The sequence below is a fragment of the Osmerus eperlanus genome, chromosome 20 (genome assembly GCF_963692335.1).
Source record: "Osmerus eperlanus chromosome 20, fOsmEpe2.1, whole genome shotgun sequence".
Lineage (NCBI taxonomy): Eukaryota > Metazoa > Chordata > Actinopteri > Osmeriformes > Osmeridae > Osmerus > Osmerus eperlanus.
In genome coordinates, this window is record NC_085037.1 from 12,964,832 (window position 1) to 12,978,907 (window position 14,076).

At 49.4% G+C, this 14,076-nt stretch overlaps 1 protein-coding gene across 1 annotated transcript; it reads left to right on the plus strand.

The window, feature by feature from the left end:
• Positions 1-1,830: 1,830 nt before the first annotated feature.
• Positions 1,831-10,680, plus strand: LOC134006986 (cyclin-dependent kinase 6-like). The gene is made up of 4 exons (XM_062446099.1): positions 1,831-2,350; positions 3,157-3,487; positions 6,258-6,393; positions 10,498-10,680. The coding sequence occupies exons 2-4, from the start codon at positions 3,264-3,266 to the stop codon at positions 10,678-10,680; spliced, it is 543 nt and encodes a 180-aa protein (XP_062302083.1). The 5' UTR covers positions 1,831-2,350; positions 3,157-3,263.
• The last annotated feature ends 3,396 nt before the right edge of the window (positions 10,681-14,076 follow it).

The window sequence follows — 14,076 nt, forward strand, 5'->3', positions numbered from 1 at the left end:
GAAATTCCTGTGGAATACAGTACATTCGAGTGCAAAGGTGTTGCAACTTGTGAAGTGTTTGAGCGTGTGATTCTCTTGCGAAGTGATGATTGTGGTTAATTTTAGGTCACTTCAGATAAAAGCATCTGCTAAACGTTTAATTTTTTTAATATTAGGTTGTAAATTATTAACAATCCTCCCCACAATAAAGGACTCCTACTTAAGACACTAAAACCTTAACCCAGACCAGGGCTAGACTCTATGCTCCTAGACCAGGGCTAGACTCTATGCTCCCAGACCAGGGCTAGACTCTATGCTCCTAGACCAGGGCTAGACTCTAAACTCCCAGACCAGGACTAGACTCTATGCTCCTAGACCAGGACTAGACTCTATGCTCCTAGACCAGGGCTAGACTCTATGCTCCTAGACCAGGACTAGACTCTATGCTCCTAGACCAGGGCTAGACTCTATGCTCCTAGACCAGGACTAGACTATGTACCTAGGCCAGGAAAAAAATGAAGTTAAGGTCATCTTTATTATCCGCGGGGGAGGCAATTTGGTGCACAGCCAGTAGTACTCTATGTTCTATGCAGACCATATGTACATAGGTCAGAACTAGCTCTCTAACCTTTCTAAACCAGGACTAGACTTCATGACCTAGGCCAGGACTAACTCTCTAACCTGTTTCTAAACCAAGACGTCATGACCTGGGCCAGGACTAGCTCTCTAACCTGTTTCTAGACCAGTCAGGTGGCTGAGTGGTTAGGGAATCCTTGTGTTAGAGAGCGCTTTCTCTCTTCATATTTGCGTGTAGATGCAGCACAGGATCGCTATGACTGGTTTGTCTTCTGGTCTGATAAGTAGCATGCTAATGTGTTCAACTTGGGTACTGGGCCTGTGTGCTCATTTGAAGAGAACAATGATAATGCAAAATGTAAATGCCCACATTTACAGTTATTGGTTCAGAGGCCATTGTCTGTATTGTCTAGATTGTGATGCTAATGTGAGCTCTGGGATTGGCTGGTGAGGAGGGAGGGGGGTACCTTGTTGCCAGGGATGTACTGAAATGCATACTTGGCACACATTACATCAGATAACCCACAGCTCTTTAGAAATCAGAAGTCTGCAAGTTCAATCACACTTATGTTTTTATGAATTAAGTTTAATGTAAAGGTTGTAATTATGTATGTTTCTTTGATCTGTTTTTTCAGCCTTTTCAATTATTGACTGATTGCAATTGTAAATGTGTTTTGTCTTAGAATTATATTTTGAAGAGTAATTAGGTTTTCAATAAATAAAGTGTTTTTATACATTAATTGTTACATTGTATTATTAGTTAATAACCATATACATGTTTTCATTTTATAATCACCGTCAAGTTTAGAAGTCGATTCTAAACTATTACTAATGGCCTAAGTCATGTACCCATTAGTAGGCCTAATAAAACGGTTCACTTTTATAATCTCTTCTTTTACAACTTATTTTCCAGAATGCAAAGTGGTCGAACGTTTCTCACGTGTCATTTACAGTTGAAGTTGCGCGTGAGGAGGAGGCCTGTCTCAACGACCACCAGAGTAGGACACTCGAAGATGAATCCCCTTGACGCAAATCAAGCCTTGAACCTGAACTAGTGGGCCGGAGGAGACGAGGCTGTCACACGACATTCCCGCTGCTTCATTGTTCAGGGAATCGTTTTTCAATGGCCCTGATAGATAGACGGGTCCATCCAATACACTTCTCTGCCGCTCAGTTTCCCCCCTGCGGTTCTTCTCGTTTTGACACTCAGACAAACCCGAGAGAACTATGAATGGCAGAGAACCAAGGAGGCAGAGAGAAAGCAAAAGAAGGCGGTTAGTCTTTGTAGTCGGGAGGAATGCGGAAATGTTCCTGCTCCGTGTCAAAGCTCTCTGAAGGGGGTCAAGGCAGCGGAGGCACAATTCACCAGCGTGGGAAAGCTGGGAAGAGACTGCGCGCATAGACAGACGTTGCATACTCCGGGATATGTTGGTAAAGACGGGAGAACGAAGAAGCGCGTGGCTTCGAGAGTAAATCGCACTTTCTTTTTGTCCGATGACCTCCGACAAAATAGTTGCACAGGCATAGAGTGTTTTTTTTTGTGTGGGAGGAATACGCCCCCTTCTCTGTTTTAGTCTTAGCTTGAGTTGCAGTTGTGGTACCGCCAAGGGATGGGGGTTAGTCCATGCACCATCCGACTACCTGTGTGGCCCCGCGTGAGGACAGTGAAGGATATATGTGACGTCCTTTGCTATTTTTTAAGTTGTTTGAACATCTGATCTAAACGAGCGATGTGCTTCCAACTTTTACCGAACAATGCCGAAGTTGCACATTTGCCCGTCAGTATAAATTAAAGGTAAATATATGTAGTTTATTTAATTTTTGTTGACCATCCTAAACAAGCGCGTATTATCAAGTGAAGAAAATAAAATGTTCGATAAAAAAAGAAGCATATTTTTAGTTTTGCAACAACACATTGCTTTCTGTCTTTAAAGAAAATCCAAAATATTCACCGCTAAAATCCCCAAATAATTTGTGAAAAATGTATCTGCGTTGAAATAATACAACCAATAAGTAATTATGTTGATTGTGCACTATGTCACATATTAAGATTGTTAGGACCATAAGAGATTAGATTGAAGTGGTTTAAATGGTCTGTTGCTGTAGAAAGTTTAGACAATACAAGACCACGTGCTCGCAACAGTGTGTGGCTTCTATCAGACGGGCTAATAAAGAATATATGGTAAAACCGCTTTATATCAGGTCTATTCATACAATATACACTTTTGCATTCGTTTATAAGTTTTACTTAAATTTGTTTGCATGTTTTGTAACTTTTTGCAACAGTGCATGCATGAGTAGACGAATGTGTTGGTCACAATTGGATAGATTTATTGATCGATAGACTGATTTATACTGAACAGAACTTGTTTAAAAATTGACTGAATATATTGAATTAAAAGTTAGAGCTCGGTTTGAGGTAGGAGGATGAGGTTTGAGAGGTTATGCGCAATCGAAGTGGGAGTGGATAAAGGCGAACACAGTTTTGTTGATAGTCGGAATAAAACAAGATGAGACATCTGATGTTGCCTACCGGGCTACCGGTGGTACCGGACCTGCCACTGATGTTAAACGATCTTCATGTTTGTCTTTGTTTTATAGGCATTGCACGTGCCGTTTCTTTCATGTGAAGATGTTGTAATAACGGCTGGGTCGTCATTTTCGTCGGGAATCCCCGCAAATTTAAATCAGAAAAATAATCTGCAAAAATGGACAAAGAAAGTATACCGCAACGCTACGAGCCAGTGGCTGAGATTGGCGAAGGGGCTTACGGAAAAGTGTACAAGGCGCGAGACTTGAAGAACGGGGGACGGTTCGTAGCCCTGAAAAGAGTTCGGGTGCAGACAGAGGAGGAAGGAATGCCCTTGTCTACCATCCGCGAGGTGGCGGTACTGAGGCAGCTCGAGGCGTTTGAGCACCCCAATGTTGTAAGGTAAGGGGGAGAGAGAGGGAGGAGGAGGGGGCAGTGAAACGGCGGGGTTCTCATGGTCATCTTTCTAAGCATCCCTTGGATAATTTGGTTTAAAGTTTTTGTTTCTAAAACAAAAACACTTAGAACTAAGTGTTCTAAGTGTGTACTTCCCTTTCGTGTCTGCCTGTTTGCCAAGGTGGAGGTTGCCTAATGTGACTATCTGGGCCAAGGGTAAATGATGTACATTTAAGACAAATTCTCATTTTACACTAGTTTGCCCTTGAAGTTTTAAAACGATGACAGTAAAAGTCAGTAACATGGTGGACTAAAGTGATTGTCGACTTTATTGGGTCAAAGCTGGTCCCTGTCAGCGGAAGAATAGATGATCGCTTTTAGAGGTTCATTTAGACTGAAAGACTGAAACCACGACGTGAATGCCCCATAGCTAAAGGCATAACCGAGCCAGCAGGTTTAGTTTGACAGATTAAGTGCTTTTGAAGCAAAACGCTCATTCAAAATGGAAAAACAAGGCCAAAACTGCCTCAACTCGATTCAATTGAGAGAATGAATATTCATTGGATATTCAAATTCAAATGAACGACCTCCATCTTGCCCCCAAATGGCATCTGGACCCAGGTGTTCCTGAGAGACCATGATGCTCCTGCATGTTTATAGAGTCGTGTGCTGGCCTCTGGCCTCTGGCCTCTGGCCTCTGGCCTCTGGCCTCTGGCCTCTGGCCTCTGGCCTCTGGCCTCTGGCCTCTGGCCTCTGGCCTCTGGCCTCTGGCCTCTGGCCTCTGGCCTCTGGCCTCTGGCCTCTGGGAGGCTGTGTTGGAGGCTGTCTGTGTAGCTCCTCCCCCTGAACGCTGGTCTTGTAGTTCAGCGCAGTTTCCTTGTGTTCAGCGTCTGCTGAGAGCCTCCTGTTCCTACCTGAACAGCAGAAAAAGGTGTATAGAGCTTACATTTACATTTAGTCATTTAGCAGACGCTCTTCTCCAGAGCGACTTACAGTAATTACAGGGACATTCCCCCCGAGACAAGTAGGGTGAAGTGCCTTGCCCAAGGACACAACGTCATTAGGCATGGCCGGGATTCGAACTGGCAACCTTCAGATTACTAGTCCGACTCCCTAACCGCTCAGCCACCTGACCCAGCGGTTAGAGCATTTGACTGCAGAAGCCTCTTTGAGGGGCTTCGGCTCTGAGGCATCATGCGTGTTGGAAACCCCCACGTGGCGGACCTTCCTGTGGACGGACTCTATGGGGACTAGAGACCAGCGCTGGTTGGGGTACCGCCCCCCACCCCCCTCTCACGTGCCTGTTGCCGTGGTGAGAGATGCTCCCCAGACGAAGGCCACAGACAGGCCTCGCTCAGGTTGCCATGGAGCGCCAGGGGTTGCCATGGCATTGCTGGAGGAGTGTTTGCCGTGGTCCTCAGTTTTGCGGAAGCAGGGAGCAGTCTGGAGATCACCAGGCTTCCCTCTGTCCTGTTAGCCCTGCCCGCTACAACCAGGCTTCCCTCTGTCCTGCTAGCCCTGCCCGCTACAACCAGGCTTCCCTCTGTCCTGCTAGCCCTGCCCGCTACAACCAGGCTTCCCTCTGTCCTGCTAGCCCTGCCCGCTACAACCAGGCTTCCCTCTGTCCTGCTAGCCCTGCCCGCTACAACCAGGCTTCCCTCTGTCCTGCTAGCCCTGCCCGCTACAACCAGGCTTCCGTCTGTCCTGTTAGCCCTGCCCGCTACAACCAGGCTTCCGTCTGTCCTGTTAGCCCTGCCCGCTACAACCAGGCTTCCGTCTGTCCTGTTAGCCCTGCCCCCTACAACCAGGCTTCCCTCTGTCCTGCTAGCCCTGCCCGCTACAACCAGGCTTCCCTCTGTCCTGTTAGCCCTGCCCGCTACAACCAGGCTTCCGTCTGTCCTGTTAGCCCTGCCCCCTACAACCAGGCGGGCTTCAGCTACATATAGCAGGTCGACTGACTCGATTTCCTTCTCATACTTTCCCGTAGCGTCACAGTGCATTTTCCTGTTGGCACCTGGCGTCCATGGACTTCAATGGGGCTGCTTTGCATTTTTTTTCAGTGCTTCGAAACTATACCGTCATTGGATGAATGCTGAGATTATGTCCCGCCCACGGACGCTCGGCATCTCTGGGGGTGAAGGGAGGAGTGGGCTGGCCTGGACGCTGGGTTTCTGCGGGATGATTGGAGGGTCTGTCGAAAGACTGCAGCTCCTTTTGATTGACAGCGATTTTGTACAATAAAAAGGCGCCAAAGGTATTCGAGCTCAGTCAGGCAGTCCCATTGCGGATTTTTCAAGAAAGACAAACTGCTGCGACCTATTTCTTGGTATTTGCTTGGCGAAATTGCTTGCCAATATTCATCATACATTTCATACAATTATACACCACATTCCTTGTTTCAGTTTAACCTAATTCCCACATTTCCTCCTGCGAGTTTAATATTGTTTCGTTAGATCGTTCGTTCATTCCTTCATACAGTAAGCTATGCTAGTGTTGTAGGGGTGAACTAGCCAGTGAACTGGCCAAATAAATGGAAACATTTTATAATGTAGGCCGAAAATGAGCTTCCCCTCTTTGAAAGACCAGCAGCCGCCACTGGTTTAAGGGTTATTTTTAGAAATTGGAGGACTTCCTATTCATCTTGTAATATAACTGAACTAATCTGTACTAAGCCTACTAAACTGCAGTGAGGAGTAACCTCAAATAGAAACCACACTGAAACAGTATGTACATGGTGTATAATCCAGCGGCCATCTTGTGGCGTCTTCCCACCCAGGCTGTTTGATGTGTGCACGGTGTCCCGGAGCGACCGCGAGACCAAGCTGACCCTGGTGTTTGAGCATGTGGACCAGGACCTCACCACCTACCTGGAGAAGGCTCCAGACCCAGGTGTGCCCCCAGAGACCATCAAGGTGAGGCCAGCCCTGCATGGGGGGGAGGAGGAGGGGGGGCACCGGTCTTATTTTGGTAACAGCCATGTGGGGCCGTGTGGGGCCGCGTGGGGCCTAGTGGGGACGCGTGGGGACGTGCAGCTGGCTAGGGGAGGACCAGGGAGTGTTCCTGGTCCAGACAGGATGGAACTCTCAGACATCAGAGGAGGGCTCCACACAAGGCAGGTCCTAATTAGAGGCCTGGGCCTCATGCACTTCTCTATTTTCATTCTGCCTTCTCAGTTCAATGCGGATAGGACTGTGTGTGTGTGTGTGTGTGTGTAAGAGAGAGAGAGAGAATGTGTGAAAGAGAGAGATTGAGTGTGTGTGAGAAAGAGAGTGAGTGTGTGAAAGAGAGAGAGAGAGAGTTTGTCTGTGTGGTTCCAAGTTAGGACACCTCTTCTCATTGTCATCTTCGGAGAAACACCCACACGACGGACATTACTGACAAACAGAAAATAAAACACACTTCCCTGCATAGGGCCTAAGAATGCATCAGCCCAACCTGTCCACCAACAAGCCTCCTCGGGGCACCTCTGGAATTACTGCCCCGTTATCACTGTCTCAAATCTATACAGTTGAAGGCCTCGTTTCAATTTACACTCATCCAAAAGGTCGGAAACAGAAATATCGCCAACTCTATTCCTCTTTTCAACAATCTCCCTCTTTCATCCGACTCTTTTCCCACACACCTCGTTTACCGATCCCTTCCTCGTGTTTCCTCCTCCGCAGGGTGTGGGAACGAGCAGTGTCATGTTTGGAGGTGTCTTCTGAGTTTCCAGGGCTGGGAAACTGAGACGTTAGCGTGGTGCTGGGAGGAGGCCTGGGGTGCGAGCGCAGACGGGTGGAGAGTAGACTGGACCTGAGGCTCTTCCAGGGTGGAAACCAGCACGTTTACAAACTAGAGGGTTTAGTTTAGTGTCCTGGACCTCCTGGCTCATGTAGGACCTGGCTTTGTGACGTCATCTACCGGCCCAACTAACCCAGAGTTCCCAACAGCCCAGGCCTGTCCAGCCTGCCCTGTCCTGCCCCCTCCTCCTCCTCCACCCCTCCTCCTCCTCCACCCCTCCCCCTCCTCCACCCCTCCTCCTCCTCCACCGCTCCTCCTCCACCCCTCCTCCTCCACCCCTCCTCCTCCTCCACCCCTCCTCCTCCACCCTCGCTCTGCTTGGCAGCCTCCGTCAGACCCACCACATGGTCATTGATAAAATAGAGTGAGGGGCTGTGAGGGAGCAAAGGAGTGAAATGAGCTGGAAGAACATCAAGCAGCCTGGCCCCCCTAGCTGGCCCCCCTAGCTGGCTCCCTCTGCCCCCCAGCCCCTGCCGTCCCCAGTTTCCCCCAGTCCCTGGCCCCCCAGCCTGCTCCCCTACCGGTTCCCCCCCCCCCCCCCCCCCCAGCCTCCAGACTCCCCCAGCCTCAGGAGAAGGGGGGGAGGTTAATGAGGGAATTAGAGGAACGCTGATCGGCAGATGTCTCCCATTGTGCGGCGCCACAATAAACAGTATGGCCGTCTCTGCAGCATTAACATGAGAAAGGAGTTGCTCTCTGGAAGCAATGTTTTGACTGCTTCTCTTCTTTTTTCTCGACCGGGGGGGGGGGGGCACCTTTTCTCCTCTCGCTCCCCCTCTTCTTCGTGTGTTTGTAGTCTTTGTCGGCGTCGTGCGGTGGCTTCCAGGCCGTCTTCTGGTCCTCCGGGGTTGACCCCGCTGGAAGGCCCAGCCCCAGACAGCTGGAGCAGCGGGCTCTCTCTCACGCCGCGGGGTGGCCCTCTGGGGCAGGGGATGGAGGCTGGGGCTGGAGGCTGGGGCTGGGGCAGGAGGCTGGGGCAGGGGCAGGGTCTGGGGGCTAAAGCTGGATGCAGGGGCTGGAGGCTGTGTCTTGGGCCATAGTTATCTGATCTAAGATGAGGTGGTGCTCTGGATAAACAGGTGGAGGTGTTATCTGGCTGGGGGGTGTGGGGGCGGGGGGGGGGGGGGGGGTGTGACTGTGAAGGTGTTTGTTGTTGTCACGTATGAGATCATGGGGGTTTTGAAGGAAGCCCAGAGTGAATAGCTATTTCAGGCGACACCGAGAGGAACTGCATGAGAGCTATTGTGTTAGCCACCCTCCTAAAATAACGAACTTGCCTCCTCCCTGCTCCAGGTCACAGCTGAGCGGAGCTTTAGAGAGGAAGGTCTGTTTACGCATGCTGCCTGGCCTGGGACACACACACATAAACACACCCACACACATGCGCACAAACATATGCACGCGTACTCACACACACACATACATAAACACACAAACACACATATATAATGAGATTAAATACAGGGGTACATATACACTCTTCATTGCACATAGGGCCACACACTCACACCCTCCCTCCCCCAGCACACACACCCCAACACACACACCCCAACACACACACACATACACAGCCCTCTGGTCTGCCTCGCGCTGGTTGAGGGTGTGCTCTGCCCGAGTGTGCAGCTCATTGTTTCAGCTCTGAATCACCAGCTGGAGGGATGCTGGGGAGCCTTGGGCTCAGATCCATGTCACTTGTGAGGTCTTGGCAACAGGGGTGGAGTGTGTGTGTGTGTGTGTGTGTGTGTGTGAGCGATGGGGGTGGAGCTACAGTATGCCACTCCACCTGTTTGCAGCCCCCAGCGTTTGGGGCCAGTTTCAAGGTTGTTGAACAAGTTTAAGCAGATGATTGTTTCAGTCTACCTGTCTGTCTGCATCTGTCTCCGTCCTTCCTTCTCTCACTCTCTCCTCTCTCATGCAGGTACCAGGGTACTGCCTGGCCTGTGGAAGGGAGGGGGGAGGGAGGGAGAGAGCGGGTAAAAGAGGATGTCTCATGGTGGGGGGGAGCGCTGTGTGTGTGTCTGTGGGAGGCGGGGGGGGGCTTCTGTAGTTATCTATCAGCAGACAGCTGGGGGGGGGGCTCACCACTAAAACTGAGCCTCTCACAGAAACATCTTTCTCTCTCTCCCTCTTCTCTCTCTCTCTCCCCCTCTTCTCCCTCTCTCCCCCTCCTCCCTCTCTCCCCCTCTTCTCTCCCTCCCTCTCTCTCTCTCCCTCCCCCTCTCCTCTCCCTCCCCCTCTCATCTCCCTCTTTCATCTCCCTCCCTCTCTCTCCCTCCCCCTCTCCTCTCCCTCCCCCTCTCCTCTCCCTCCCTCTCTCTCTCTCCTTCCCCTTCTCCTCTCCCTCCCCCTCTCATCTCCCTCCCCCTCTCCTCTCCCTCCCCCTCTCCCTCCCTCTCTCTCTCATGCTTCTCCTTCATTGCACTCGTGTCAGTTATCAAACATCTGCCACTCAGGACTTTTAAAGGGACATGGGCCTCTTTCCCCACAGTGGCTAACAGACCAGGATTCCCTGTCTGTCTCTGTATGCCTGTCTCTCTGTCTGTCTCTGTTTGCCTGTCTCTCTGTCTGTCTCTGTATGCCTGTCTCTCTGTCTGTCTTTGTATGCCTGTCTCTCTGTCTGTCTCTGCATGCCTGTCTCTCTGTCTGTCTCTGTATGCCTGTCTCTCTGTCTGTCTCTGTATGCCTGTCTCTCTGTCTGTCTCTGTATGCCTGTCTCTCTGTCTGTCTCTGTATGCCTGTCTCTCTGTCTGTCTCTGTATGCCTGTGTCTCTGTCTGTCTCTGTATGCCTGTCTCTCTGTCTGTCTCTGTATGCCTGTCTATCTGTCTGTCTCTGTATGCCTGTCTATCTGTCTGTCTCTGTATGCCTGTCTCTCTGTCTGTCTCTCTATGCCTGTCTCTCTGTCTGTCTCTGTATGCCTGTCTCTCTGTCTGTCTCTCTATGCCTGTGTATCTGTCTGTCTGTCTGTCTTTGTTTTTGGGCCTTTTAAAAGTGGTTTTCTTTTTCTGTCTGACTAATTAGAGGCATGTTGTATCTTTGATTAGTTGAGAGCTGCTATAAAGATTAAAACACATCCTGTCATCTGACTGCTTATATAAAACAGTTGTGATAATCACCACAACAACAATAACAAGAATAGAAAAAGTTTCTCTAGAAACGTTCGGCCTGTAGCGTTGGTCATCGCAGAACGCACGCACTGAACGTCCTGTGTCTGTCTCCAACTTCCTGTCTTCACAGGATATGATGTACCAGCTGCTTCAGGGTTTGGACTTCCTGCACTCTCACCGCGTGGTTCACCGAGACCTGAAGCCCCAGAACATTCTGGTGACCAGCGGGGGGCAGATTAAGCTGGCTGACTTCGGCCTCGCCCGCATCTACAGCTTCCAAATGGCCCTAACCTCCGTGGTGAGCATCCCATAATTTAAACATTGCTTGTCCCCATGGTGAACACCAACCAGAGGAGGCAGCTAGGTTTGTTTGAGGCACCTGAATCCTACACACTCCTGTACACCCCACTGTAAGTGCCTCGGATTCATTTAGCATTTTATCTAATGCGATGTACAGTACAGGGGGGATTTGGACCTTTGATCTCATGTTTTGCAGTCCGGTGCTCTAACTACTAAACTATGCCCTGCCCAGTTCCCCCCTGGTGTCTGCGGGCCGTTCTGGTTTCAGTTTTATTTGAAATGCCGTCAAAGCTTGTCACAAAGCAAGAAAAGAGAAACTATAAAACCTGAGCTCTTTCATCCAGCCAGCCTGATCCTTCTGTTACAGAGAGCATTGAGACGGTGTGACTATATTAATCTGTGTGGGACACTTCAATGTAAAGAATCTGTTCATGGGTCCTTATCTTCTAAAGTCTCTGAAACACAATAGACTGGTTCACCTGGGAGAAAGGCCCTGAAGCCAGCCTTTCTGTGAAACTGATCTCTCTCTCTCTCTCTCTCTCTCTCTCTCTCTCTCTCTCTCTGTCTCTGTCTCTCTGTCTCTCTGTCTCTGTCTCTGTCTCTCTCTGTCTCTGTCTCTCTCTCTGACACTTGTTCCACTGAGCAGATCCATAAAAGCAACACACCACATACATATTGTCTCTCTCACGCACAACCACACACACAGACACACACACACACACACACACATACACTGTCTCTCACAGACACTCACACCATACACACACTCTCTCTTACAGACACACACACCACACACACACCAGATCTTCCTTATTCACTCTCTCACTCACTCTTACACACACACAGGCCATCATCCCAAGAGACAGACATGAAAAGATGCTAATGTGGTGTAGCGGGCACTTAAAGGCCAGCCTGGGCCAGGCCGGATTAAGCGAGGCCAGAGAAAGTGATCGCTCTGTGTAAAGTGAGAGGCTGAGTTATCCTGGAGTGGATGAAGTCCCTCTGGGATGACATGTAGGACAAGTAGGGATCTCTACAGCCCCCCCCTCTCTCTCCCTCTCTCTCTCTCTCTCTCTCTCTCTCTCTCTCTCTCTCTCTCTCTCTCTCTCTCTCTCTCTCTCTCCCCCCTTCGTGCTCTCTGTCTCTGTCTCTCTCCCCCCTGCTCTCTCTCTCTCTCTGTCTCTCTCTCTCTGTCTCTCTCTCTCTCTTTACCTCCTCAGTGCTTTGAAGTGGTGCCGTCTAACACTGAGCTCTGATGACCTGAGATAGGGGGCACAGGGAGAGAGCGGGAAGGCAGGGAGAGGAGAGAGGATGTTTCAATGGCCTCTCTGGGCCTTGTGTTGGGGAGGGGGGGGGGTGCAGTGTGTGTGTAAGTATACAATGCTCCACACAAAGGGTTCCATGTACACTGTGGGAGACAGTCTGACTGGACCAGGGCATTTGCATGTCGACCAGACTGATTCACATTGGGTGGAATCCACCTTGGGCTCTGGTGACTAATATTCTCAATTGACCTCCACCACCTCTACCTAGAGAGAGTGTGTGTTTGGAATCTCCGGAATCCCCCCCCTACTGATAAGTCAGTGTGTACTGGTAATGTACACAAATATTCCATTCACTCTTCTCACACACACACACACACACACACTCTCACTTTAACAGGCACACAACAGGGACTTCCCCTTTCTTGTCACACAATGTTTGAACGCTAGTCACCAGTGTCCTAACGACAAACTGACAGAAACTGGTTTAGTCATGCAGCGCCATGGTTAGGGGTAGATAGGACAGCTGTATCTGCTCCAAGCTTGACTCATTCTACACCCTCACCACTCAGAGACAGAGCAGGGAGCTGAGGGGTCTGACCCTCAGCTCCTGCTATGAATCAGTGGCTTCTAGAATATGTGTGGAACTTGCGCTGGATTTGCATACAGTGCCAAGACAGGTCTCCCTGTTTTGAGCTTTCTCGGTTTCGTTAAGAGTAACGGGGCTGAACTCTGCCTCGTTGGTTTAGCTGCTGTTCTTTTTGACTTTCTGATCTCATTTTCACATTGAGAAGTAATGAGTGTGCATTGTCTGGCACTGCATACTGTAGATGGTGTGTGTGTGTTCTTGTACGTGCTAGCTTGGGGGGGGGAGTGAATGGGTGAGGGGGGGTGAGGGTAGGGGGTAAGGGAGGGAAGGGTGAGCGGGGAGACCACCCACTGGGTGCTACAGAGGTCCAGATTAGGCTGACCCCTCCGTGGTCCCTATGGGGAGGGGCAGGGGCAGGGGGAGGGGGAGGGGCAGGGGGAGGGGCAGGGGCAGGGGGAGGGGCAGGGGGAGGTTGATGGGTTTACAATGTCCCGAGCCTGGATCCTAAAGTCTTTGTGAAGCTGTTTGAGTGACAGGATGTTGGGCCTAGCTGGAAGCCAGAGACTTCTGGTATCTCCATGGTGCATGTTTACAGAAGTCTAGGATGCTTGTTCTACAAAGCAGAAGCTGCTCTCTATCAATGTAGTTTTACCCCTTAATTTCAGTTATTAATTAGTGAATCGAGTAGTCACACATTTCAATTGAATATAAACAAATTAATCAATTATTACTCCAATATAGTGCCAAATAATCTGAGTTTCTACCATGATGAGGAAATTGTGATCCCTATCAAATCTCTATCGAATATGATAGAGAAACTCGAGTCGTATTGTTCTATTTCAGCGAAACAGACAGCGCTCCCTGTAAAAAAGCTGTGTCTACAGTGTGGGTGTTGACCATGTGTGTGTATGTGGTGTTGAGTGTGAGTGTGTGTGTGTGTGTGTATACAGTACTGTACTGTGCAAACATCTTAGGCACCCACATGAATATTGATGTAAATATATATATTTTAATCTTCTGTATTTGTGCTGTAGCATCAAGTATTTCTTTACTATTGAAGTAGAACATTTTAGTTAAATCTTTCATTGACTTATTTCTTAGAGCATTTTTGCTTTACTTTTGCGCTGTACTGTGTGTACAGTATAGATATATAGAATATTATTTAGTGTTATTGGTTGAGCTGTGTGGTTTTCCCACGGAGGATCAGCCGAGCACAGCCTTATCTTAAGTGGTTCATTATTGAGTTACCGCCCATCTTCATAACTTAGACTTTCCCCAAAGGGAGCCAAACGAGAATAAATATCTTCCAGTTTTGATGGACAGCATCGAACCACAACCTGCGGACGTTGTCTCCGATGAAAACACGATTAAAACAAACCATGAGTTATCATGACAACATGATTAGGGCCTTTCCAGAACTCTTCCAACAAGTGTGTGCCTTTTGTGTCTTCCCGTAATGATGATGACATTTCCTGTCTCTAAACTCTCACTTCCTGCGAGCGTTGGGTGGCAGGCCTCCTCTCCAACACCAGTGGTTGCCGTGGGAGCGGTGTTGGCC

What these genes read in the sequence shown, in the direction of transcription:
- LOC134006986 (XM_062446099.1), top strand. Translation starts at nt 3,264, where the DNA reads ATGGACAAAGAAAGTATACCGCAACGCTACGAGCCAGTGGCTGAGATT. An exon ending in GAGCACCCCAATGTTGTAAG is followed by an intron (nt 3,488 to 6,257) that starts GTAAGGGGGAGA and finishes CTTCCCACCCAG; the next exon opens with GCTGTTTGATGTGTGCACGG. An exon ending in TGCCCCCAGAGACCATCAAG is followed by an intron (nt 6,394 to 10,497) that starts GTGAGGCCAGCC and finishes CTGTCTTCACAG; the next exon opens with GATATGATGTACCAGCTGCT.